The 27,046-nt window shown below is 47.0% G+C and overlaps 1 protein-coding gene and 1 long non-coding RNA gene across 4 annotated transcripts; one reads left to right on the plus strand and one right to left on the minus strand.

The window, feature by feature from the left end:
* The first annotated feature begins 1,348 nt into the window (after positions 1–1,348).
* Positions 1,349–26,017, plus strand: AQP8 (aquaporin 8). 3 transcript variants are annotated; one of them, XM_044233527.1, is made up of 8 exons: positions 1,349–1,376; positions 15,697–15,806; positions 17,347–17,547; positions 18,206–18,459; positions 19,629–19,755; positions 21,389–21,603; positions 23,039–23,173; positions 24,389–24,886. In XM_044233527.1, the coding sequence occupies exons 3-8, from the start codon at positions 17,458–17,460 to the stop codon at positions 24,435–24,437; spliced, it is 870 nt and encodes a 289-aa protein (XP_044089462.1). In that variant the 5' UTR covers positions 1,349–1,376; positions 15,697–15,806; positions 17,347–17,457; the 3' UTR covers positions 24,438–24,886. The 3 variants fall into 3 exon arrangements, with proteins under 3 accessions (XP_044089462.1, XP_044089463.1, XP_044089461.1); XM_044233528.1 differs by lacking the exons at positions 1,349–1,376; positions 24,389–24,886 and adding exons at positions 15,225–15,252; positions 25,840–26,017; XM_044233526.1 differs by lacking the exon at positions 1,349–1,376 and adding an exon at positions 15,225–15,252.
* Positions 1,532–19,453, minus strand: LOC122895802. Its single transcript, XR_006382308.1, has 3 exons — positions 19,276–19,453; positions 2,036–2,135; positions 1,532–1,925 (listed from the first exon to the last, which is right to left on the minus strand). It is a non-coding gene; the product is annotated as an uncharacterized LOC122895802 (long non-coding RNA).
* Positions 26,018–27,046: the final 1,029 nt, after the last annotated feature.

Below are 27,046 nucleotides of genomic sequence, written 5' to 3' on the forward strand. Positions count from 1 at the left end.
GAAGCCGATGAACATATAAATAAGCCAATATAATTACTGTGCTAATTGAGTGCTCTGATGACTCTGTAGTCCTGGTGTGACGGATGACGCAATCCTACCTTACCAGTGTGTTTGATTTATAGCTACTCTAGACAAACATGCTTGGGATTCAGATGGGGGGGAACTCAGGCATTCTCCTGAGTGATGGCCACCTCAGTAGGTTATGAATATGGTGACAGTTGGTAGGTTCTTTTTTTTTTTTTTTTCTTAAAGATTTTATTTATTTATTTGACAGAGAGAGATCACAAGCAGGCAGAGAGGCAGGCAGAGAGAGAGGAGGAAGCAGGCTCCCCGCTGAGCAGAGAGCCCGATGCGGGGCTCGATCCCAGGACCCTGAGATCATGACCTGAGCCGAAGGCAGCGGCCTAACCACTGAGCCACCCAGGTGCCCCGACAGTTGGTAGGTTCTTACTTAACGTTTGTTAGCTTAAAGAGCCACATGAGGAGTGGTGGAGGAGGGGGAGGGGAGGTGTCCCCAGGAGCAACAGCTCCTGCTGTAATGCTAATGTGGTACTGCTTATGTGAGGCATCTCTCCAGGCCCCCTAAATGGCTGTTGAACCCCTGGGGAGAAAAGCAGGCAATAAGATCCAAAACCTGGCTAAGCTCTACGCAGGAGAAATTGCCTTGCTCTGCAAACAGAGAACCTGTTATAAACTCAGCCCTTGAGTCATACAATGACCTGGGAGAGTTCTGGGAACTCGGGTAAGGCTCATTGTTCGGTTTTACCCACCATTGTTTCCCAATTTGTGGCTGAGCTTGCGTGCCAGAAGTCTAAACCCAAAAGGGTGGCTTGTGGCTTCCAGAGGGCCCAGGGGAGAGAATGTAGAGATAGCAAGGAGGTGGGACCCACTGAGGGACGGAGAGGTGGGACTGGTCCTTGAGGACTGAGAATCGGAACGGGGCTTTTGGAACATCCTGCCGATATCATGCTAGAAGGAACGTTGGGGGAAACCACGTAAAGGACAAAGTCACAAAGGGCAGCAGACCGTGCTTTGGCGCTGCTGGTGTGAAGTGGCTGATCCTAGAGGAGGGTCGTCAAGTCTTCCCGAGTCTCTCTCTACAATGCAACCTGAATCAGGAGTAGCCAGGCGATTCGCTTTGGCCCATGGGGCCATAAGAAACAAGATACGAGCAGCAACTGGGAAGTTCGCGCACACTGGGGTTCTCCTTCTCTTGCTGCAGGAGAACCCTATGGTGACCAAGGCGTGAATAAGCCAGCTTGCCTGTGGGATGGGAAGACCACATGGAGCAGACCTGAGCTGTCCCAGACGAGGCCTTCCCTAGACCCAGGCCCCAGCCAACACGCTAGCTGCTCACAGATGTTCAGGAGAGTCAGGTGAGAGTCACCAAGCCAGCCCCGCCCAGAGCTGCCCTGCCAACTTGGAGAATCCTGAGCTAAATGAATGGTTATTGTTTCAAGTCCATATGTTTGGGGACAGTTTGTTACCCCTCAGTAGCTAACCAAGACAGGTGTGTGTGGTGAGGGGGGAGGGTTTCAGGGAAGAAGGCAAGTCTCAGTCAGTCGATTCTTTCATTAATGTTGGCTCCCTGCACTCAAAGAGGACCATCCCCCTGTGGCACAAGGAACTTTCGATACCTTGTTGCGAGGCCAGAAGGGGCTGTGGGAGGTGTTGGGGAAGGAAGTGTGTGGGATCTGGAGTAGAGGTAGAGAAGGAGAAGGCGGGAAGAGACTTTCTGGCCAGAAAAGAGTCTGGATGGTTGAGGAGGAGCAACTCCTCGGCGGGAGCAATGGGCTTCAAACTGGCACACCTTTCCTCCGGGGTCGTGGAGCACTCTCGGGGGCGCCCCACAGATGCAATGCAAGGCGTCCATTTCCGAGGAGCCAGAGAACATAAATAGAAGTAGTGTATCCATGGTATTAAACCTAATAGAGGGGTAATTAGGAAGAAAACCAATCTTGAAAAATCTCCATAGGGGGGGACAATGAAGAAAGGTTGAGAAACTGTTTGAGGGACTCCGTTTCCAGATCCTCACCTCGTGTGACTGGTTCCCTTTCTCCATTGTTCTCCTAGCTCACAGAAGAGTGTCCCTCTCACGCCAAGTCCTGCCTAGTGTCTGTCCTGGGAAGTCAAACCTGGGGGGAAGGAACATTTAGAAAAACTGGTGTGGGCATTAAAAAAGTGATGACAAGGATCTTGAGCAAGTCCTTTCATAGGTATGAGGAGGATTCTTTGCTTCCAACAAAATGGAAGGGGGTATGACAGCATTGTCATCTTGATTAAAACTTATTTACTTATTGAGAGAAAGATTTTCCACTGTAAATTACTCTTTCTTGCCACCTTTCCATACTCCTCTTTGGAAGGAGGTCACCATGCTCAGTCATGATTCACCTCCTTGAGGATTAGGGTTTCTACAGAATTCACCTGGAATAATTCTGCATGAGAGATTTCTTCTCCCTCCTTTATCTGTTTATTTATTTTTTTACATCAGGATGGATTCATGGATATTTATTCCACACTTTGCTTTATAAAACAATATGACTTTATTTTACTTTTGTCATGGGTAGGTTTTCAAAACTGTCCAGCTGTTTTCCAGTGGGACAACCTGCTGCCCATTCTGACCAGTGATTGTATGAGTGATCCAGTGTCTCCACGCTCCCCTCAGCAATCGGGGTTATCACATGTTTTTCTTAAAGTTTAGCCATCCTGGGGGCGCCTGGGTGGCTCAGTGGGTTAAAGCCTCTGCCTTCAGCTCAGGTCATGATCCCAGAGTCCTGGGATCAAGCCCCACACTGGGCTCTCTTCTCAGTGGGGAGCCTACTTCCTCCTCTCTCTCTCTGCCTGCCTCTCTGCCTACCTGTGATCTCTGTCTGTCAAATCAATAAATAAAATCTTAAAAAAAAAAAAAAAAGTTTAGCCATCCTGGTAGCTATGTGGGGCGATCTTGTCATGGTTTGGATTTGCATTTCCCTCATGTCTAACACTGTTCAGCATCTTTTCTTGGGCTTATTTGCCATTTGGGTATCCTCTTGGGTGAATTATTTCTCCCATGTCCTTGCCTATTGTCTAACCAGATTTTGGTTTGAGGGTTTGGGGGGTGGTTTTTTTGGTTTTGATTTTTTTTTTTTTTTAACTATTGAGTTTTGAGAGTTTTTTATGTGGTGTAGATGCTGGTCCTTTGTCAGATTTGTGGTTTGAAAATATTTTCTCTCAGTCTAAAGCTGGTCATGTCATCTCCTATCAATTTTTTTTTTAAAGATTTTATTTATCTACTCAACAGAGAGAGAAATCACAAGTAGGCAGAGAGGCAGGCAGAGAGAGGGGGAAGCAGGTTCCCTGCTGAGCAGAGAGCCCAATTCGGGGCTTGATCCCAGGACCCTAAGATTATGATCTGAGCCGAAGGCTGAGACTCAACCCACTGAGTCACCCAGGTGCCCCTTGACAGAATTTTTTGAAGAGCAAAAAAAAAAAAAAAAAAAAAAAAGTGTTTTTAGATGAAGTCCAATTTATTAATTTTTACTTTTATGGATCACACTGTTGGTATCAAATCTAAGAAGTCTTTGTCTTGCCTCGCCCTAGGTCCTAAAGATATCCTCCTATATTTTTTCCTAGAAGTTTTATAGTTTTAGAATTTACATTTGAGTCTGTGATCCATTTTGAATTCATTGTTTATGAGATGTGAGACTTTGGCTGAGGTCTTTTCAAAATTTTTATTTATTTATTTTGCCTGTGGATGTCCAGTTACTTCACCATAATTTGTTGGAAAGGCTTATGTTTCTTTGGACTGCTTATGCAACGCTGTCAAACTGTCAGCCGTTTTCCGTATGTGATACCTGTTTTGTGTCCTGCTCAGAAAGGTCATCCCCATCTCAATAGTAAAAATTAATTAATCCACATTTTCTTATATTTTTATATCAAAATTTTTGCTCTTTCTGAAAGTTATTTTTTTGTAGGAAAGAAATAATGATCTAGATTTCTTTTACTTCCCCAAAGTGTACCTCCGTCTCCTTGCTTAGTCTCCACTCTCCTTGAACTCCCACCAGTTTGAAACTTCACTTTTATCATAGATTCCTAAAAATAGTTGTCGCTCTTCCTAGGCTCTTCCTTCAGTTCCAGTGGCTTGTCTGTTTCTTTTCTACTTCTAAACTATTTAATCTATTTTGATTATTGTTATTTGGTACCTGGTAGAGCCAGTTCCGTCTATTTTTCCTTTTTCTCTCCTGGATAGTCTCACGTGAATTTTCCTTAGGAAATTCACTGGCAAGTTCAAGTTACCTATCCCCCCAAATATTCATTTCCTCTTTAGTGTTCGGAAGATGGGGGTGGAAGAGCTGCCGGCTAGCCTCAGACTACACGTCCCAGCACCCCTTGCCTCTAAGATGTGGGCATGGGACGAGTTCTCGCCAACGGGATGTGAGGGAAATGATACGGGTCTTGTTGACCTTGACATGGCTGAGAAGTGGGTCTCCTTTCTACCTTTCCTGTTCTCCTTTTCTGACCACCTTGGAAGCTAAAAATGTATAATCCTGGGGACACAGGATGGAAGCCACTGGTCTGTGACTCATTGCAGACATGGCCCCCTGCTGAACACTCAGGGGTGATAACAGCAGCAACAACACCTACCACATAATTTAACGTGTTTAGCCACTGAAATGAAAGGTTTATATGTCACAGCAGCTGGTGTTACATATTTCATATCGCCTTACCGAGTTCTCCCAAACTCCTGTCGTCTTACTTAGGATGGCATTAAATTAATAACTCAAAGAAAATTAATATCATTACAATATGGAACAGGATGCCTTTCTATATCATTAGGCCCTCTTTTATGGCCATGGGTAGAATTTTAAAACATCTTTTATACCATCCAAAGTTTCTACAGCACTACATAGAGATCTATATACAGAAGCTGACAACTTTTTTTTAAGGGCCAGATAGTTAATATTTTTGACTTTGTGGGTCAAGAGAGTATTACAGAGGTCCTTAGTAACCACTTGAAATATAAAAACTTCTTAGCTTTTAGTCAATAAAATAACAGGCAACCATCCAGGACTGGCCTATAGGCTATAGGATGCCAGCCTCAAGTGTACATCATCATTTAAAATAACTACTTACTTAAGTAGTCTTCTGTTAATGTACATTTGTATGGCTTCCATATTGATTTGCTGTGATAGATACTGTGGCAGTCAACAATATGTGTAAAGCCTTTCATAATTATCTATTTACTTCCAAAGGGTAAATTCCTAGAAATAGAATTGATAGGTTGGAGCATATGATATTTTACTTGGTGATTTCTATTGTCAAAATATTCTCATTTATATTTACATTCTCATCAATTATGTACTAGAGAGGCTGTTTTACCATGTACTTATCAACACTGGGTATTATCAAACTTGTAATTTGTCAGTCCAATAAGTTGAAAAAAGTGATATCTCACTGATATACTTACTATGACTGTCTTTGCATATATTATTGTGAATTTGTTACTTACAAATTCTTTGTGGTTTTTGCCCATTTTTCTCTGTGATTTTTTTTCACACTGATTTGTAAGAACTCTTTACATAGTAGGGAGAGGAACACTTGATAATTATGTGCAATATTTTCCCCCAGTTTTTCATTTTTCTTATTCCTGGTAGTCGTTTTTCCTTTCTGTTTTAGAAGTCCCATATTTGATCTGGTTAGGTTGATAGATCCTTTTACTATATATTAAAATGTGTCTAGTATGTATGCCATGCCTCTCCCCTTTTATGATTGTGAAAGCATTTGCCTGTGCTTTATTTTAGTGCTTTTTTATGATCTTTCTTTTACATTTTAACCTTGGGTTTATTTAGAATCTGTTTTCAGATACAAAATGAAGCAGAGATTCAAACTTTATTTATTTTTTGAATAAGGCTAGCCAGTTTTCCTAATACTATCTAAACATCTTTAATCCATGATTTTGAACCCCAGTATAAATTTCCACGTGTAAGTTGAACCTAAAAGGACTCATTAAAAAAACAAACAAACAAACAAACAAAAAACCCTCACAAGGTAACAAGGAACTGAGTATTTTGAGTCTAACAGTTTATTCATTCCAGGCCTTAAGTGAAAAATTCTGTGAAAAACAAGGTATGCTTTATCTTTAACTGGAAGTTTTAACAGATAACAATCTGCATATCAAAAATAAAATTCTTATTATTTGAGTTGATAGGATTGTTTTTGTTTCCCCTGAGCAGAAGGACACAGTTAATTGGGAACTGAGAAATGTTAACTATATCAGTGCTTTGCATTTGTACTTTCTCTGTATGTACGTGTGACCACGATTACAGACAAAATAATTTGCATAATGAATCACAAAACCTAAAGAGTTAAAAAAAAAAAGATACTCAGATGACATTTCACCAAGTTTAAAGAATAAAAAAGGCACCAACTCAGATGCAGTCTTGGCTGAATTCCAGCCCTTCCCCTCTGTGGGCCTCAGCTCTCTCTTCTGTAAAATGGGCTAATAATTAGAGCATCTGCCTCACACTGTTATTGGTGGGACTCAAGGAAGAAGGCAGGAATCTGCTGTGCCTGGGTTTAACCATTGCTATCCAAGGGCTCTCACACCTGTGGTCTTAACTTAAACTCCCTCCCCATCTCACACTGATACCTCTGATTTCTGGTTTTTTATTGAGCAAGTCAGTGCCTGACTGCAGAGTACACTTAGCTGAGTCCTTGACCTTGGCTTTCTTCCTGTGCACCCCTACCCCAGTACTCCCGGGGTCCTGTGCCCATTACAGTCCAGCACCACTTGACTTCCATTCTCTCCCCAGCTCAGAAAGTCCTGGCCCAGCCGTGGGTGCAACCCTGTAGCTCCAACCAGAGGTCACCATGTCCTTTGAGCCCTCTCCATTGGGCTGCTGGCCGGGGTCCTACTTGGTCCCACCACCTTCCCCTTTCCCTTGAGGATACTTAACTCACACTGAGGTATTTGCATTCCCAGAGAGGATGATTGGGAATGGAAATGTTTGCTATTACTGTCCGAATTTCTGGCATTGTGACAGAGGGCACAAGGTGTCTGACGGTCCAGGGGCCAGTCATGGTGGCAGTCATAAACACCAAGTCATTCTTCTGAAGGTGACTTTTGTTCTCACGTTTTGCCTTATGTAACAGTTATTTATGTGTCTGACACATCTCCCTGATTTGACTGTAGAGTTCATGAGAGATTACCTCTTAATCACCTTTACTCTGGGTGGAAAGGTGGCCACCCTGTGACTAAGGAGTTGCCCTGCACCCGCCCCCCACCAGCAATTGTCTGTGGTCTTGAAACACAAAGGAAAGCTTTGCTTGCTCAGATTTCAGGATTCTGAAATGAAAGCTATGGAGGAAAAGAGCAGATTCTGTTTTTCTTTTCTTTTCTTTTTTGCAAGGGAAAGAACCCCAGCTCAAACAGGGCTGAGGAAGGAAGAAGACCTGAAAAGGCCAGGGAAAGTCCGGCTATAGCTGGTTTCGGGGGTGAGGGGGGTTGCAGGGGGCATAATAAAGATATCACACCCCTCCCCCTTGTTCTCCCGGTTCACTCTCTTTTCCTCTGTGTGCTTCCCATTCTCTTTGGGCTCATCCCTCCCAGTGGCAAAGAGGGCTATTGGTGGCTTCTGGTATCTTACCACCACCCCAGCCCAGCCCAGCAACTCTGAAGAAAGAGCATGTCTCATTCCCAAAAATATCCACAAAAAATCCCCAGAATTTCATGTTCATGGTCACATGGACCATAAACTCATCCCTGAGCCAGTCAATATGGCCTGGGGGTTGGAGTGTCTGCTTGGCTGGACCCAGGTCAATGTCCAGCCCTTGAAGGGGTGGGGAGGACAGGCTGGGAAGCCGAATAATTGGGGGAGGCTGCCAGCTCTACCCAGATTGTGTAAACCGAGAGCCAGTAGAAGATCTGTGTTTTCCCCCAGGGAAATCAAGAGGCTGTCACCCAAAGAAAGAGGAATTAGCTCTTAAGCAGACACTAGTGCTGGATATCCATTACAGGGACAGAGCAGGCGAGACAGAGAAAGACAGAGATAAGAAGGAAGGCAACTACTGACACAGGAAAAAGGGAACTTCTATAATTTTAAGGAAAAAGTTTCTTTTTTTTTCTTTTTTTTTTTGGTTAGCAATCAAGAAAGCATTATTACATCCCTATCGACAGTAGCGTTGTTCACAATAACCCTAAGGTGGAAACAGTTCATCCATGGATGAATTAGGATAAACAAAATGTGACCTATCCATACAATGGGATATGAAACAGTCTTTAAAAGGAAGGAGCTCCTGACACCCGCTGCAACAAGGATGCACCTCGAGGACATCATGCCAAGTGAGCTAAGTCAGACATAAAAAGGCAGACACTGTAGGGCTCTACTTCTACGAGGTACCTGGGGTAGTCCCATTCATAGAGACAGAAGGGAGAACGCCGGTTGTCAGGGGGCAGGGAGGATGGAGAGTTACTATTTAACGGGTGAAGATCTGATCTGAGAAGATGAAAAAATCCCAAAGATGGCCAGTCATGATGGCCACACAGTAATGCAAATGCACTGAATGCCACTGGAATGTACACTTGCAGATGGTTAAAACGGCAAATTTTCAATGCTAAAGACAAGCCTCAGACTAGGAGAAAATATTGCCACACATAAAATTGAAAAAGAACTTATATCCAGAGTATTCCCAAAACTCAATAATAAGAAAATGAAGAACCAAAATTTTAAAATATGGGCTCTCAAGATTCGAACAGGCATTTCAGCAAAGAAGACATGCTGGTTTTAGTAGGCTCATGAAAAAAGAAAATGTTCAACAAAATGAATCATAATTGGTTCAAAATAGAATGTCTACATCCATTCTGGAAAACAGCATGGCCGTTTCTTAAAAGTTAAATTCACACCCTCCCTTCTGCTCTTAGTAGTCCCTCAAGAGAAATGAAAGCACACGTCACCAAAAGACTTGTGACAAAAAAAAAAAAGACCTGTGACAGAAATGTTCGTAGCAGCTTTATTGGCAGCATCTCAAAGCTGGGACCAAGTCCATCCACAGGTAAGTGGGTAAGAGGTTGCAGTATAATCATACAGAGGACTTTGTACATGCTGGATATGTAAAAAATCTAACATAGATACAGCCAGGGAAAAAAGCCAGATAAAATAGAGCACATACTGGTTGATTTCACTTATGGAAAATTCTGGAAAACTCGGACTCATTTTTTTTTTTCTCTTGGACTCATTTATAGAGGCAGAAAATGGATTCGTGATTGCCTACAGACAAGAACAGGGTCACGAGGGAACTGTTGGGTATGATACATATGTTTTTATGATGATGGTCTCATGGGTGGATACACACGTCAAAACAACTGTTTACTTTAAATGTGTGTAATTTAGGGGCACCTGGGTGGCTCAGTGGGTTAAAGCCTCTGCCTTCAGCTCAGGTCATGATCCCAGGGTCCTGGGATCAAGCCACACATCGGGCTCTCTGCTCACCATGGAGCCTGCTTCTTCCTCTCTCTCTCTGCCTGCCTCTCTGCCTACTTGTGATCTTTCTCTGTCAAATAAATAAATAAAATCTTTTTTAAAAAATGTGTAATTTAATTTATATAATACATTTAAATGTGTATAATTTATTGTCTATAAATTACTATACTTTAGTAAAGCTGTGTAAGAAATAGTTTTTAAAAATCCAAAACATACTTCTGGTTTTTGTTTTGAGATAGCTTACTTCTTTTTAAAAAAGATCTTGGGGCGCCTGGGTGGCTCAGTGGGTTAAGCCGCTGCCTTCGGCTCAGGTCATGATCCCAGGGTCCTGGGATCGAGTCCCGCATCGGGCTCTCGGCTGAGCGGAGAGCCTGCTTTCCTCTCTCTCTCTCTCTCTCTCTCTCTCTCTCTCTCTGCCTGCCTCTCTGCCTACTTGTGATCTCTCTCTGTCAAATAAATAAATAAAATCTTTAAAAAAAAAATAAAAAATAAAAAAAAATAAAAAATAAAAAAAAAAATAAATAAAAAAGATCTCATTTCTTTATTTGATATAGAATGGTCAAGAGAGAGCACAAACCAGAGAGGGAGAGGGAGAAGCAAGCTCCCCACTGAGCAGGGAGTCTGAGGTGGGGCTTGATCCCAGGACCCTCAAATGAGGACCCTGAGCTGAAGGCGGATGCTTAAACAACAGAAACACCCAGGCACCCTGAGATAATTTACCTCTTGTAGAGATGAAAAGTGTAGGCTCTCCAGTTAGCACACTGATTCTGAGCGCAGTTACTTATGACCTTCAGTGAGCTGAAGTTCAAAGACCAAAGTTCAGGTCTTTGAACTTTGGTTTCCTTATCCACCAAATGAGGACAGTCCCGGCCTCACAAGATTGCTGTGAAGAGTGAGGAGTTAGCAGGGTCATGTTTGCGAAGTGCTCTCTATAACATCTGGGATAGGGCTCGCTGACCCCTAACCTTTGTTGTTATTGAGAACAATTTCAATGACTGGAATAATAAAGGGGGTTGTGAAGCCGTCTGATCTTTTTTTTTTTTTTTTTTTTTTGAAAAGCAATTTCTAAATGGGCATATTTTTATATTTTATAGTCATCAAATGTGACAGCTCATGACCAAGCGATTGAATTCCGTGCTGTCTTCTAGGGACCACAGATTGACCTGCAGATTTCCTCCTGGTTTTGTCCAGAAGGTAACTTCCTAAACACAAACAGGTTTTGTTTTTAACTTTTTGTTGAGGTGGCATATACACACAGAAAAGCACACATACTGTAACAGCTCAGTGAATTTCCTAAGGGGAGCTCATCCTATTGATAGCATCCAGATCAAGAGACAGAAGGTGGCAGCACCCTGGAAATCTCCATGTGTCTCGTCCTTTGCTTATTTTTGAACTTCACATTGTACGACATGTGCTCTTTTGGGTCTGGTTTCTTCCACTTTGTGACACTCATCTAATTGTTAGCCGGCCCACATGATTTACATTTTTCATAAGACTTCCTTACTCCCTTTACAAACAATTATCATCTCTTTGTTCAGACTTGAAGGATGAGTAAGATTTTGCCAGATTTAGGGAGCAGTTGTGGGTAAAGGAAACAGACCATCCAAAGGCTTGAGGGTGTGTAGAATTATGGAATGTTCTGGACCCTGAAAGGTGATATGCGTTCTGGAGCAGATATTTCCTACTTAGTTCAGCTGTTTTCATGACTGTGATCCTTTAGGGAATCCCCAGAGTTTTCTACAATAAACAAAGATGAAATCAATATTCCTGTACATATACCCCTACGTACTGGAGCTTTTCTTTTATAAGGTCGACTTTCAAATATGAGGCTTGCTGGGTCTGTGAACTTAAATATTTGATAAATATTATAAGAATGTGTTACAAAATATTGTAGCCATTCACATTTCCACCAGCAATGCAAGAGCTGGCCTATTTTCCCGGCTGTCAGCTTTGGATGTTAATCAGTTTTTAAAAATTCCTATTCTTTTGCTTTCAGTTGAATTGGTTTTTTTCTGGATATTAGAGAGATTGAATATCTTTTCATGTTTGCTGGTCATTTGGCTTTCCTTTCTAATAGAGATATTTAATTTGGAGAGTAGACTAAAGGATAACAGTAGAAGCAAAAAAAGACAAGATTGTGCGTGTGGGTTAAGCTCAAGGTCCCAGTTCACAGGAGGTCCTTAGTAAATGGTGGCCATTACTCGGCCATTTTAATTATTGTTGGGCAGAAACAGAGGGTGACAAATGAATGCTTACCAATGAGACTTCATAGGGTGCTTAGTTTGATGCCCTCCTGCTGTAAAAGGCTCTAAATAACCAACATGTCCGATGTCTGGTTACCAGTGACTCAAAAGACATCAACATCTGGGGACACCTGGGTGGCTCAGTCAGTTAAGACTCAACTCTTGGTTTTCACTCAGGTCATGATCTCAGCCAGTCCCGAGTCAGGCTCCCTGCTTCCCGGGGAGTCTGCTTCTCCCTCTCTGTCCCCCTGTTTGCTCCCTCTTTCTCAAATAAATAAATAAAATCTTTTAAAAAGACAATAATATTTGAACTTGATACTGTCAGGGAGAAAACAGGGTGCTGGTGGCTACTATAAGAAAAGAACAGGCTCAGGTTCAAACAAAACCCGCCGCTCAGCAGAGAGAAAGGGCACAGACTAGACTCCTTTCCAACAAGTATGTTGCCCTGAGTCCAAATAACTGTATGCTGAAAACAGCAACTCATTGATTTCGAAAGAAAAAAAGCCACTGCTTCAAAGAGGCTGAGAGGTTCTGCTCTAAGTTGCATTGACTGCCCGTCACAGGATCAGCCTGAATTGTCAAGCATTTGCATTAAAAATAGCAGCTTGGGGGCACCTGGGTGGCTCAGTGGGTTAAGCCTCTGCCTTCAGTTCAGGTCATGATCTCAGGGTCCTGGGATCGAGCCCCCCATCGGGCTCTCTGCTCAGCGGGGAGCCTGCTTCCCCCTCTCTCTGCCTGCCTCTCTGCCTACGTGTGATCTCTGCCTGTCAAATAAATAAATAAAATCTTTAAAAAAAATAGCGGCTGGTTTTAAGAAGAAATTATTAAGTTGAAAGCCTAGTTTGGTCAGGATTTTGGGAGGGAGTGTATCAGTTGGAAACGTTCTCTGCTACCAGTGATAGGAAACTCAACTCCCAGTTCTCAAAACAGGACATTTTCTTTCAGAGGCTCCCAAACTTTCTTGGTTAATGCTGTTCCTGGGCCGAAGGGAAGACCTAGTAGTCCTATTTATTAAATGAACAGGTCCCAAAAATGTAGTATAAGTATTCATGTCCAAACAACTTAGTAGCCTTTTGAAAAAAAATAATACACATATATTGAAAGGAAAAACATTTTACTTATATTTTTATTTCATTCTCAAATGACTGTAAATAACTCAGTTGAGTTGAGTTCATAAATAACTTCCATTCTTACATACTGCAGGTGGGATGTGTGCACCTTTAGGCACTGCACAGTGCCCTTGAAATCAGATTGGACACTACCACCTATGTTTCCTCTTCCACATTGATTTTTATGTGGTACTTACTTTTTACCATGGCAAAAAAACATAAAACCAGCTTTGCAAAGACATGATGTTATTGGAAGGAATGTAGGGCCATTTAATATTACAACTTTGAACAACCTTGAGCTAGTCATTCATGTGCTGTCTGACAGATATTGAGCATCATTATATTTCCTTTGAAATTTTATAATACCCTATAGTCCCTCTGTGAGTTCAGTGCAGCTCTCTGGGGTGCCCTGGTACACAGTCTGGGAAGTACAGGTTTATTTAACAAGAAAGCCAGAAGTAGTTGATCTTGGGGTTAGTCTGGGGGCTTGGTGATATCATCAAAGATCTTCCCTTCTGGGGCGCCTGGGTGGCTCAGTGGGTTGAGCTGCTGCCTTCGGCTCGGGTCACGATCTCAGGGTCCTGGGATCGAGCCCCGCATCGGGCTCTCTGCTCAGCAGGGAGCCTGCTTCCCTTCCTCTCTCTGCCTGCTTCTCTGCCTACTTGTGATCTCTGTCGGATAAATAAATAAAATCTTTAAAAAAAAAAAAAAAAAAAAAAAGATCTTCCCTTCTGGTAAGTTGTACCTCATGGTCTCAAGATAGCTGCCATGGTGCCAATATCACATTCTTGCACCACAGAGCAGCTATCAAAATGAGAAAGGAAAGAAGGACAGTGCAATGGGATAAAATAGACCTGCTTTTATACTCCATCTGGACCTGGTGGTGGATGGCAGACAGGTGCCTCAGTTGCAGAGACTTCTTGAACTAAGCAGGAATCAAATTGAGAGGCCTCGGTCATGTCAACCAGATCTTGGATTGGAAGACTGAAAAGTTGGATGCCTGATCTGAGATTTGAATGTGGAGTAGAAGCTGGCCCACAGGGTAAAACAGAACTCCAAATAGGGGGAACAGCATGCACAGGGAGGGGTGCAGGCACCTGGCTCATCTGACACATTATTTAGGGCTCATGTGGCAGGAGATGAGCCAGGGGTAGGACTTGATGTAGGAAATATGTTAGGGTTCGAAGCCAGTGGCCAAGAAAGAATTCTTGAGATGTCTTTGGTGCAAAAAGGTGGTTTTATTAAAGCACAAGGACAGGGGCGCGCCTGGGTGGCTCAGTGGGTTAAAGCCTCTGCCTTTGGCTCAGGTCATGATCCCACAGTCCTGGGATTGAGCCCCGCACCGGACTCTCTGCTCAGCGGGGAGCCTGCTTCTCCCTCTGTCTGCCACACCCCCTGCTTGTGCTGTCTCTCTCTCTGTCAAATAAATAAATAAAATCTTAAAAAAAAAAAAAAAAAAAGCACGAGGACAGGACCTGTGGGCAGAAAGAGCAGCACTGGGGTCCTGAGGAATGATCCATTATATACTTTCAAGTTGGTAGGGGGTTAGGGATAGTGCAAGTCTCCCAGGTATTCTGAGGGGGCTAGCTCTGGTTGGGAAAATGTCATTTATTGCTGTTTAACAAAAACTCCATCATGAGACCCTTCAGATTTGTATCAGAGGGTCATATGCTTGGGAGATGATTGCCAGCATGTATCTTGGGCGGTAGAGATAAAGGAAGTTTCCAAAGGAATTTTTGTATGTTAAAATAGACTCACAGGTCCATGGGGGTTGGACTAAGATTGCCTTTTGCCCTCAGCAATCAACATTGAGGCAGCTGAGCCCCTAGAGGAATGTCACTCTGCCTGTTTTGAGGACTTGTCAGTGGGCTGTAGGTAGTCAGGAAATTTAATAATTTCTCTTCTGCCTTTGTTTCCCACATCAGGACTCACAGCCTCTGCAGCTGGCTCTGGGGGTTTAGTTTTGTCCTGGAAGCCACAGGAAGGGCTGAAAGGTTTCAGTGCAGGGAAGGACGTGATTAGGTGGACAGTCTGGGGAGCCCCACAACAGTAACTGTCATGGGGCAAAAATCTCCAGTGCTCACCAAACACCTTTCTTTTTCCTCCTGGGCACATGGTTAGACTACATTTCACAGACTCTTTTGTGAAGCCACAGGACTGAGTTCTAGTCAATCCAATATCCATGAAAGTGCTATTTGCCACTTTAGGCCTAGCTCATAAAAGCGTCCAGCACAACCCCCTCTACGTCTTCCCTTTCCCCATCTGCTGGCTGGTGACCTAGATGGTGGGTCCCCATGGTGGCAGTGGCTTAGATCTCCAAGTCACCATGTCATAAAGGGCCTGCTATGAACTATTCTGTCAACAGGGAATCGATATGCATTATGTGAAGCCATCAAAACGCTAGGCTCTTTGTTGCATGGATGAGCCTACTCTGATGAAAAGGTACTCCGACAAAACGTAATAATAGGGACTATTGATGGGGCACCTGCTCTGAATTGGGCGCTATGCTCGGGGCACGGTCTCATTTAATCTACACAACTACCTTGTGGGGTTGGGGAGCACCATTAGCCCACTTTTCAAGAAGAAAAATTTCTTTTCTTCTTGAAAAGGCTGAAGGAGAAGCCAGTAGGTGAAGGCAGAGAGGGCTGAGCCCCCCACCTGGACCCACGTGCCCAACTGTGGCCTTCTTGCTCCCAGTACCAGAGGAACAGATTAAAATGGGTGAACCTAGGGGTCCAGATGAGGGCTTATAGCAGGCCCAGCTGGGAGTTCCCGCCTCCTGCCCTGACTGTAAATGTTAAGCGATGGACTGCATGGTGGGGGGGCCAGTGTGGGGCCTAGAACTGGCAGCTGTGTCATGACCATTTGATTTTTTTTTTTTTCAAGAGACTAAGCAAGAACTGATGGAGGCCTGGGTGAAACCAGGAGAGAAATGTTCTCGAAGCAGCTCTTGGCGGGACTGGGAGAAAGCATGAAGAAGATGCGGGAAGCCGAAGGTTGGACTGTTGTCTCGTGTTGCCGTTTGCAGGGACACGGGAGGAAGGGTCGAAGAGACATCACGTACGGTGGGCTGTGGGTACGGAGGAGGGAGGGCAACCAACCTAAACTACCTGAGATGTTCAGATATTCAAAAGGGGGGCTACATTCTGCAGCCTCCAGCTGAAAAGAGGTTTCAGCAAACTGTCATGCCCTTGATGAGTCTTCTCTGTCCTGAAAGAGATACTTTTTATCTATACAACCTTGGGCAATTTCTTCGACTTCTCCGTGCCTTGATTTTATCATCTGAAGATAGGGATGAGAAATCACAAGGTTGTTGTGAATAGATGCGGGGGGCTTAGCACAGTGTGCAGCCAATAGACAGTAGACGTTTCCATTAAATTCTTTTATCGCTGACCTGTTTCTCCATGCATCCCTATCTGCACAGAAAAGCACGGAGATAATACTTATGAGCACTGAAAGAATGTTTGCCTGTTTTAGTCATAGCTACTTTTCCAGCTAGCTCTTAGAACTAGTTCTAATATTTAATATTTATTTAATAAATATTTATTTAATGTTTAAATATTCATTGAGTGATGAATAAAGAAACCCAACTTCCCCTGCCCCTCCCCCCATTCCTCCTCTGTCCCTCCCTCCCTTTCTTCCTTCTCTCTCTCCTTGCTTCCTTCCCTCTTTCTTTTCGTCTATCATCCATCTATCCATCCATCCGTGCGCCCTTTCATCTTTGAAAGGCAGCAGACTGCAGTGGCTTAACCCTCAAGGCTTTTTCCACCCCTAGCTGTGGTAAAATACACACAACATAAAATTTACTATTTCAATCACTTTTAAGTATATAGTTCAGTGGCATTTACTATATTCATATCGTGCAATCATCCCTCTCTAGAAATTTTTCATCTTCCCAAACTGCGACTCTGTACCCATTAAACAACTCCCCAATTCCTAACCCCTGGCAACCACCACCTACTTTCTATCTCTATGAATCTTACTGCTCCAGGGACCTCATATGAGTGGAATCATGCAGTATCTGTCCTTTGTGACTTAACCCACCCGTTTTGCAATCACAAAACCAATGTGACCCTGGGAAACATAACTTTCCTAAATTTCCACTTCCCTGTGTATAACAAGCTATAATAATAGTACCACTTCACAGGGTTGCTGTGAGGTTTAAATGAGATACTACATAGGTAGAAATCATGTAGAAATTGCTCAATAGATATATATATATAAACATAAATCTATATATTTTTTAAGATTTTATTTGTTTATTTGCAGACAGACATCACAAGTAGGCAGAGAGCCAGGCAGAGAGAGAGAGAGAGAGAGAAGTAGGCTCCCTGCTGAGCAGAGAGCCCAATGCAGGGCTCAATCCCAGGACAGTGGGATCATGACCTGAGTTGAAAGCAGAGGCTTTAATTCACTGAGCCACCCAGGCTCCCCCATAAATCTATATTCTTAATTAGTAGATGCTGTTATTGTGTTGCTCCTGTGTCTGGCACTGTCATAAGCTCTTTTTTATGTTAACTCATTCAAACCACACAGAAGCCGATGCGGCCCATACTGCTACGCCATCCACAGCAGAAAGCTTTCACGGCCACCTGACAGAAGAATTGGGACTGCAGTCCAGGCACCTGTTTCCAAAGCCTGCAGGCTATGCTGTGGCACACGGTGTCGCCTCAGCTGCCTCTGACCATCAGAGGACATCATCCGTCCACACGCTCAGTCCTGGATCAGGCTTTGAGGGTGAGTGAGTGTAGGGGTTGAGATATGAGGAGGTGTCTGAGGGAATCCATGGAAAAAAATCACTGAAGACGATCTCGCCAGTGTACCCCATGCACAGCCCCAACCCACTGGGGTCCTCCTCCTGCCCACATGCTGGAGGACCCTGATGGTGACCACAGGGGACTGGGGGGCACTGGGCCCTCTGTCACCTGCTGGGGATGGCCTGGAGTGCTCTCCAGGTGATGTGCCTTTTCCCCTCATTGGCAGAAACCTCAGCAATCCCTGACCATCCCTGGCCCCGCCCAGTTAAGAGTAAAAAAAAAAAAAATCCTCTTCTGGGCCCCAGGGCCACCTCCCACAGTGCTTTATTGCTTTCTTGGCACCCTCGGGGAGCCTCTGCAGCCCTTTAAAAGAGACAGAGTCTGAAGCAGGATCAGCAGCCCGGTCCCGGAGATAAGAGTGTCCAGAAGAGCAGGTGCAGGTTTTCCAGGCAGCTCAGGCACGAGCAGGTTCCAGGTCACTTTGGCCCTGATGTCTGCAGAGGTGAGCCACTGCCGGCTGCTGCCTCTGCCACCTGGCCGTGCAAGAGGGTGCTGAGACTCGATTCAAGGCCAGGGTGCTGGGGGCTTCTTTTTGGGCTCTCCTCCCACCTGTGCCCACTCCCTTTTTCCTACCACAGGCAGCTGTGTCTATGTGTGACCGTGCATTTGGCAGTGGCAAGGCAAAGGAGCTAAGCATGAGGGGCAGGTGTCGTGGGTCCTGGTACGAGCGGTTCCTGCAGCCCTGTCTGGCGGAACTGCTGGGCTCTGCCCTCTTCATCTTCATCGGCTGCCTGTCGGTCATCGAGAACGGGACAGACACAGGGCTGCTGCAGCCGGCCCTGGCGCACGGGCTGGCCCTGGGCCTCCTCATCGCCACCCTGGGGAATATCAGGTAAGATATCAGGTAAGCTCCCAGCCATCAGTCTGGGCTAATCCGGGCAGCCCCGGGGGTGGGGAGCAAGGCTATCGGCAGGGACCCTGGACAGGTACCCGGGGTTCTAAGAGCACTGTAGATAGGAGTATGCAGTGGGGACAGGCTGCCCCAGTTCGAATCCTATCTCTGCAGCCTCTGAACTCTGTGGCTTTGGGTAAGTCCCCCTCCGAACCCCAAGTCAGGGAAGAAGAGAGGGTTTTGTTTCCATTATTTTTTCTCAAGCCCACACGAAGTCAATGCAGCCAAGGGCCAGTCACAGAACTCAGTGAATTCTCACAACAACCCCTTGGGGGTAGTTTCTATTACTATTCCCATTTTACTGGTGTAACTACGAAAGGCAATGTGACTTGTCCAAGGTTCTGTGGTTAGTACGTGGCAGACGTGGGAGGCAAGGCCCAGCGGGGTGGTATGGGAATTACATGACAGAAAGAGATTAGCCCACACCAAGTGCTTGGTCACTGTGTGGTCAACATGGGGAGAGGGTTTTAGTCCGGCCTGGGGACAATCAGAGTTTAGCCACTTGGGAGTTTTTTTTTTAAAGATTTTATTTATTTATTTGACAGAGAGAAATCACAAGTAGATGGAGAGGCAGGCAGAGAGAGAGAGAGAGAAGCAGGCTCCCTGCTGAGCAGAGAGCCCGATGCGGGACTCGATCCCAGGACCCTGAGATCATGACCTGAGCCGAAGGCAGCGGCTTAACCCACTGAGCCACCCAGGCGCCCCTGGGAGTTTTTTTTTAAGTGGAGGCCAGGATACCTCTCTGTGTCCACTAACCTGGAGTTGGGGGTCTCATTCTGACTGGTGGTTGCATCTCCCAAGGGCTGGAGCTCTGAGTGAGTCTGGAAGGAGGAGAGGGATGGTTACCCACCATGCTCTTCCTCTGGGCACCCTGGGGCCTGGCTGTAGGTCAGGAAGGGGGCTGCCCTCTCCTCCCCGGCCCTCACCCACATCCCTTGCCCCACCATCGGGGAAAATGGGTGGGATCTGGTGCCTGTTTCCCACTCAGGCGAGGTCCTGGACTCACTCCTGCCCTGCAAGGCCAGCCTGGGGTGCCAGCTGGGCATTCTCTTGGGGGAGCCGGCCCAGACCTTGGTCTCAAGGCTCCCTTCTGCTTTTGTGGGTGATAGTGGTGGACACTTCAATCCTGCGGTGTCCCTGGCAGCCACGCTGATCGGAGGCCTCAACCTGGTGATGCTCCTTCCCTACTGGATCTCCCAACTATGTGGGGGCCTGATTGGGGCCGCCTTGGCCAAGGTGGGTGCTTCACTGGGGGCCGGGCTGGTGGAGTGTGGTGAGGGTGTGGGGAGGGGGAGGTGCCCAGCTCTTTTCCCATGGGATTTTCCTCCAGCGGGTTTGGGTGGGTCCTTTTCTCCCAGGAAGGGGCCCTTTGGTTCTCTCCAAACACACCCTGTTCTATTCGTCTCTGGACATAGCCCTTCCCTGGACAGACCAGAAAGAAGAATTTGGGGCATGAAATTTCTCTTCCCGAGACCATTTCTGGCTTTGGACTGGCTTTGGATAATGTTTCTAGTGTATTTTCTTTCATTCATTCATTCTCCTGTTCATTCATTCTACAAACTGAGGGTTACTCTCCTTCAGAAACTCCTGGACTAACTTCTCTGGCTGTTCTCCATGTTGCATACCTTTAAACAGAGTTCCTCTACCTGTGATGGGAGATTCCATTCAGTTTATGTCTGGAACCTTCTCTCCCACTAGGACAGCTGGCTTCTCCTCCCCGCCACAGAAGTTTTACAGCTCCAAACACAACTCCATGGATGGACTCATTTCCTCCGTCCTTCCCTTCTTTCCTCCCTCCTTCCCTTTTCTTTCTTTCTTCCCTGTTGCTGCTAAGTCTCCATCCAGCTAGGGGCCCTTCAAAATGTAGCCCTTGTAGGCACGTGTTTTAGGGGGCGTGGGGTGGGGGGAGAAGGGCTTCCTATCAGCCTGGCTGGGGTTTGGTCTGTAGCTCTAAGCACTGGCCCATTGCAAACTTTGGTCTCTAGTTCCAGTTTGCTCTCTCCCTGCCCTGGTCTCGCCATGTCTCCCCCTGAGACACCCCCCAGCCCCACCCCTGTGTGCAGAATGGGGCCTGGACCTTCCCGCTCTGATCCTCCAGGGAGACACCCATCTCCCAGGCCTCCCTCAGTCTGGGCCACTTGCAAACTTGCCCCACACAATAGTGAGCAGTGCAGGGCAGAAGCTCTGGTCACTGAGCACACCCTTCCTGTGAAGCGGTTTGCACATCTTGTCTTGTTAAATCTCCGGGTGATGTCGCAGGAAGCTGCAGTCAGTTCTTAGAGGGCACCTGCTGCTGGTGCTGGGAGCTCTGATTATCAGTGCCCCCACTTTATGGGGGAGGGAATGCAGGCACCGGTTAGGCCCAAGTTCAGCCACACTGGTGAGCAGTGGAGTCCAGATTTAGGTCCAGGGTCCAAGAGCTTGCTTTGCCATCTTCCCTCTCCAAGGGCCAGGATGACCCCTGAGGCTCATTTCCTGTGAAGCTCATGGGGCTTTGGCATCAGGGTTCCCTCATCTCTTCCAAGGGGCCTGACGGGGCCACCGGCAGTGGGTTCATCTGGCCGGAGAGGTTTACCACGTTTTCTGAGTAAGGCATTTTTGTATTCTTTTTCTCAAAGAGGGTCATCTAGTTACCTAAGCTTCGGGCCCATAATGCCTGCAGCTACTGCTGGGTGATCCCATTTTACAGATGAGCGAAAGGAAGCTCAGAGAAGTCCAGGGGCCCTCACTGGGCCACACAGTAAAAACTGGAGCAGATTGGACAGACCCCGTCACTGCTCTAAGGGTGGGGGGCATGCGCTTCAAGCCCCCTCCCCTCAGCTCCCAGCCTGCTCCCTGACCACACTGAGTCAGCTCCTGCTCTCCGTAGGCCGTGAGTCCTGAAGAGAGGTTCTGGAACGCATCTGGGGCAGCCTTTGTAACAGTCCAGGAGTCGGGGCAGGTGGTGGGGGCAGTGGTGGCGGAGTTCATCCTGACGACACTGCTGGCCCTGGCCGTATGCATGGGTGCCATCAACGAGAAGACGCAGGGCCCTCTGGCTCCGTTCTCCATCGGCTTTGCCGTCACTGTGGACATCCTGGCAGGGTGAGTTATGGGCCAACCTTTGGCCCTGGAGGTCAGGTCTGCAGCGTTTACCTGAGGGTCACAGACTGGGTTACTAACAGGGCCCAGGGAGGTGAGGCAAACAAGAGGACGTGGGCAGGCATTTGCAGACAACAGGGAGTGGTGAGGCCTGGGGTATTGAAGGAGACAGCACTGTTCACCTCTAGTAGTTGCTGTGAGGGAATGTGGGTCTCCGGAGACCCTTCCAACATCATTCCAGGGAAGTCCGAAGCCTGCCTTCTTATGTGAGCTTTTCCGTTTTTCTGTAGCATCAATAAAACGTTTCTGTGGGCTGGTTTGTTCAGCCAATGGGCAGCCAGGCTTTTGCCTCGGACTCACACAGAGCTTCCACACCCTTTAACTCATTTAGGCATAGCCCCTCAGGGGGACCCGGGAAGGGGCTGAGGAAGCAAGCTTGGGTCAGGGATTATTTCTCCCATTTTATATATGAGGAGCTCAGAGAGGACACGTGGACAGTGGCAAATTAAGGGACAGATGTGGGACAAGAGCCCAAATCTCCCGGTAAAGGGGACAAGGGAACCCCTTCCTAATGTCCACCTGCTTCCTTCCCCTTGGACGCAGAACAGTCTAGCCTTTCCTGGCTCTGCCGCACACCCTTCTGCCATCCTTTGGTTCGGAGGCGGAATCTGGGGAATGGGGTGGGTTTGGGGGTGGGGGGAGAAGGGCGCAAGGTATGTGTAAAGCTACAGCGGTGCTTTGCTGCCTCTTAGTGGCCATTGGTTCATTTTGCGCCAACTGACTCGCCCTTTCGACTCCCCGGCTGGGCGCGGATTGAATGGGGCAAGGATACAGACACCAGAACTGGAGAGGAGTTCCTGGAGAACAGCCCCACTTCTTGTAGGAGACTCTGGGCCCCAAGCTTGTAGCATAACAAGGGTCTCAACTGGGTTAGCCAGATGACACACTTGTACACGAATTACACATGAGTCACAGGTCATAAAGGCATGACCTCACTCACTCCTGGTGACAGCCTATGAGGTGGGTCCTTTTACCTCAACGGAAACACGGAGGGGTTCAGTAAAGGCCACACAGCTAGAAATTGCTGGGCTGGGTTTTGAATCCTGGTCAGCTTGACCCCAAAGTTCCCATGGCTGACGGCTGCTTTTTCAACATTGCAAGGGCCTAGATCCATCGTCTCCGCCTGTCATCTCTGAACTCTCTCTGCTGCCTATAGTTCTAGAAGGGTGTGTGAGGAGTGACAGACAAGCTTTTCACTTCCTGGTGCTAATAGTCTCTTCACCTGTGCCTTCTTTGGGATCCCTCCAGAGCCCCACAATATGCTGGCTTCAAGAGGGTTCCCGGGTGCTCTGTGACGTAGGCCTATTTGTGGTAATGAACTTGATGTAAGTTGGGGCCTGGCTGGGATCCTGGTGACCGAGTGGCTGGGTGTTTGCAGGGGGGCCGTGTCTGGAGCCTGCATGAATCCTGCTCGTGCCTTTGGACCTGCCGTGGTGGCCAATCACTGGGACTTCCACTGGATCTACTGGCTGGGCCCGCTCCTGGCCAGTCTGCTCGTAGGAATGCTCATCAGGTAGGAGTGTGACCCTGGGTCACTAGCCCCTCTGATGGGCTCCTGGTGGTGATTCCCAGAGTGTCCAGGGCTAGAATCTCACTTGGGGTTAAAGAAGGCAAGAGGGAGGCTTCTTCAGAAGCAAAGATTTTGGCTCTGGGACTTTTGGTTGTAAGAGGCAGAAATCCCTCTCCACACAGTTTATGTCACAAGTGGGAATTGACTGGCTCACAGAGCTGGAAAGTTCACAGGTGGCTCTGGCTTTAGGTGGGTGCTCAAGCCATGTCTTTAGGCCTTGTTCTTTCCCATGGGCTCTCCTCTCCTCGGAGCAGGGCTCATGCTCTGAGAGGCTCTCCCGGAGAAGCTGAGATGCTCACCAGGAACTCTAGGCTTATATCCCAGCACTTAATGACTAGAACTTCGTTCTGGTTCCACTAGAACAAAGCCTCTAGCAAAAGTCCAGGGTCTGGTGTTCACTGGTTTGGACTGGCCCAGCTTGGGACATGTCCACCTCTGAATCCATCACTGGAGCCATGATGGGGAGGGTCAGGCAGGCTTATTGGCTGTATCTGGAGTCAGGGCAAGATCAGCCTTCCCTGCACAAGCCTGTGCACCAAGAGAGGGGGAGGAGTGGTTCCTCACAGGGCTGTTGTACAACTCCAGGGAGCCCCATCCACAGAGAAAACCATGTACATGATGCCTCCAAGAGCCTGCCTGCTAGTAGGTGCCGTTCTCATGACCTACAGTGTAAACAGTGCTCCATCGCATCCTGTGGTGGGTGAGGAGTTTGGTATTAGCAGAAGGATCATATCTGCTTGACTGCTTCTCCCTGAACTCTCCTCTTGTGACCCTCCAAAGTCTGTAGGGTCCTGTCGTTTCTGCTCCAGGTCATGTGGGGACTGGGGTCTGGATCTGATACAAGCTGGACCTTCCTCCCACAGTCTGGGAGAGCACAGTCGCTGGGCTGGTGTAGGGTGTCTGCCATCACTGCCCATCCTCAGTCCTGGCTAAGCCTGATAATTGTCTGTCTATTGCTTTCGGAGTGGCAGAGATGAGAATCTTCAGGGCAAGAGCTGGAACACAGAAGGAGATTCTCCCTTTCCCCAAGAGGAATTGACTATTGAGGCTGGAAAGGAAAGCATCTCTCTGGAGAATTCCGGGCCTGGAGACCTTTAGTGAAGGGCTGGGTCTCTCCCCTCAAAGGACTGGAGACCTCACTGGGCCATTTTTCTGTAGGCTCTTCATTGGAGATGGGAAGACCCGCCTAATACTAAAGGGACGGTGACTCCAAGCTGGTGATGTTCCTGCGGCCCAGGTGGCCTCCGGGTTACAGACGGGCTACCTCCTGCATTTCCTGCTGGGACAGAAGCCCAGAGGAGCTGCCCATCTCCTTCCCCCTACGTGTGCCTGGCCTCCCAGATGACGCACTGCTGCCAAGTTCTGAGGATGCTCTAGGTTCTCTGAATACATTTGTGCTCATCAGAGACCCCAGCCCGGGGAGCGCATTGCCAGCCCTGCCCAGCACCGCAAATCAGAGGGGTTTAAGGGGTTTTTCTTGATCGGGAAGCTCCCAGGAGCAGAAGAGCAGTTGGAAGACACGGCTGTTTACGTATGAGTTCCTTTCTCCTTCCCCCTTTCTTCCTCCTTCTACCTGTTACAGAAGGGCCTGCTGTGCACTGTTTCCTTGCTCCCTGAGCTGCCAGTCTAGCTTTGCAATAAATAGTCCAGTATTTCCTTTGGTGTGGACTTGCTTTTTCATTTCAGAAGTGAGCACTGCAGGAGAGAAAGCAGAAGTCTGGGTTGGGCCTTAGCCATCTAGAGTCTAGTTATCAGGGGTCTGGCTTAGAGGCCACTGCCAAGGCAGGCACTTAGGATGCAGGCCACCCCAGAGCCCGTCTCTTACTCAGCCAAATCCCTCTCGGAGCTCTGCCAGGAACTCAGAGTCAGTCTCTGAGAACAGACTGTAAGGTCCTGCTGAAATGCCCAACACAGAGTCCAGGGTCTGGGTTAGTGCCCAGTACTACCTAGGACATGGACCAGTCCACTCAGCGCACTCTGCTGGGGGTGAGGTGGAGATGGGGGCAGGCCAGAGCGGTAAGTTTCTCCTGAAGAAATCAATAATGTAGCAGAACACAGGTCTGGAGAGACAGTGGTCTTTGGATGAGATATGAATATCATGAATAATAACAGGAAATAAAGAAGAAAATGCTCACTGGAGAAAATCACCAGCATGCTTTGAGGCTGCCTGGTGAGAAAACAGACATGCTACATGCCCAAACAGCCAGAGCAGTTTTTGGAGGAAAAGAAATAACGAATAATAGTAACAGCAATAAACCTAAAAAAGAAAAGAAAGAAGAAAAAGACAAAGGGAGGAAATAATATGAACACAAAAACCAGAAAAACAAATTAGAACACTTATAAAGAGTGAAAAATATTAAAAGTTACTGTTTCATTTGGCTAAATAAGTAATGAAATAAGGCTTTGGTAAATCTAGTAAATAACAAAATGGTTATATACACACACATGCACGCACCCACATACACACACCTGTACGCACAAATGCATGCATGTGTACACACATACAGACACACAGGTGCACACATGTGTACAGCTAACATAGATGATTTGTTATGAACTTGGCACTTTGCAGACTGCTTTATGTGCATTACCTCATTTACCCCCACAAGGACCCTCTGCGACAGCACGGTGGGTTGAATAGTGTCCCCCCAACATCCACGTCCACCGGGAACCTCAGAATGTGACTGTATGCGGAGATGAGGTCTTGGCAATGTAATTAAGGTAAGAAGCAATCAAGGTAAGATCATGCTGGGGTAGGGCGGGCCCCAAATCCAATGGGAGTCCTCAGAAGAGACAGAGAAGGACACAGAGACACTGAGAAGGCATGGAAGAAGGGTGCCACGGAGACTGGAGTCCTGGTGCCGCAGGCCAGGATCAGGAGTCCCCAGGAGCGAGGGCCCTGCAAGGAAGGGTTTCCCCTACAGCCTTGGAAGGAGCTTGGTCATGCTGATGCCTTGATTTCTGCCTTGTGGCCTCAGAGCCATGGGAGATTAAATTTTGGTTGTTTTAACTCACCCAGTTTGTGGTAATTTGTGCAGCAGCCCCAGGAAAGTAACACAGGTCCTTGGCCCCTTCTCACCTTCCAGAGGAACAGACGGAGGACCAAGAGGCGAGGCTTCACATTCCCCAGCTGCATTCCTTTTGGTTCTTAAACACAAAAACATTCATTCTCCTCCCTTAAAGTCTAATTGATGTAACTGGTTTATAGGAATTGAAAATCTGTGCCCTTAAACATTTGTTTTTCCCTTAGAGATTTAAAGTCTCTCATCCAATTCCCAGATGTGGGTCAGTTCGCAGACCTAAATGCCTGTGTGTGAACGCAGGCCAGGTCGTCTGGGACGACACTGACAGAATACCGCACCTGAGCGTCCAGGCCATGATCTTCACTTCCTCCCAAAAAGCTGTGGCGATTTACCCACGGAAAGCCTAGAACATTTCCAGTGACTCTTCAACATGGACTGTGAGCAGTTGTGATTCTTGATGCTGCTGCGTTCTGCTGTGGCTGGGTGCGTGGAGCAGAGGCTTGCAAAGCCCAGCGAGAGAGACACGCGATCTTCCCCAGCTTCGGGTGAATGGCTCTCCAAACCCATCCGCTGGTTCTTCTTATGGTGCCTGCCAGTTTAGCTGGAAATACACCCTCACCAAGTGGCCGATGCTCCGCTTGACTCTCTGGTCTATGGAGTTGACATTGTTAGGGGAACAAGGAAATGGAAGCCACTGGGACTCTTTGAACAAAAACAGTAAACCCAAAGCCAAGCTTTCTTTGGGGAAATCTTGAGACTGGTTTAAAAGCACCAGGAAAGGCTGTGGGTGGGG

This window comes from Neovison vison, chromosome 14, assembly GCF_020171115.1.
Source record: "Neovison vison isolate M4711 chromosome 14, ASM_NN_V1, whole genome shotgun sequence".
Classification (NCBI taxonomy): domain Eukaryota; kingdom Metazoa; phylum Chordata; class Mammalia; order Carnivora; family Mustelidae; genus Neogale; species Neogale vison.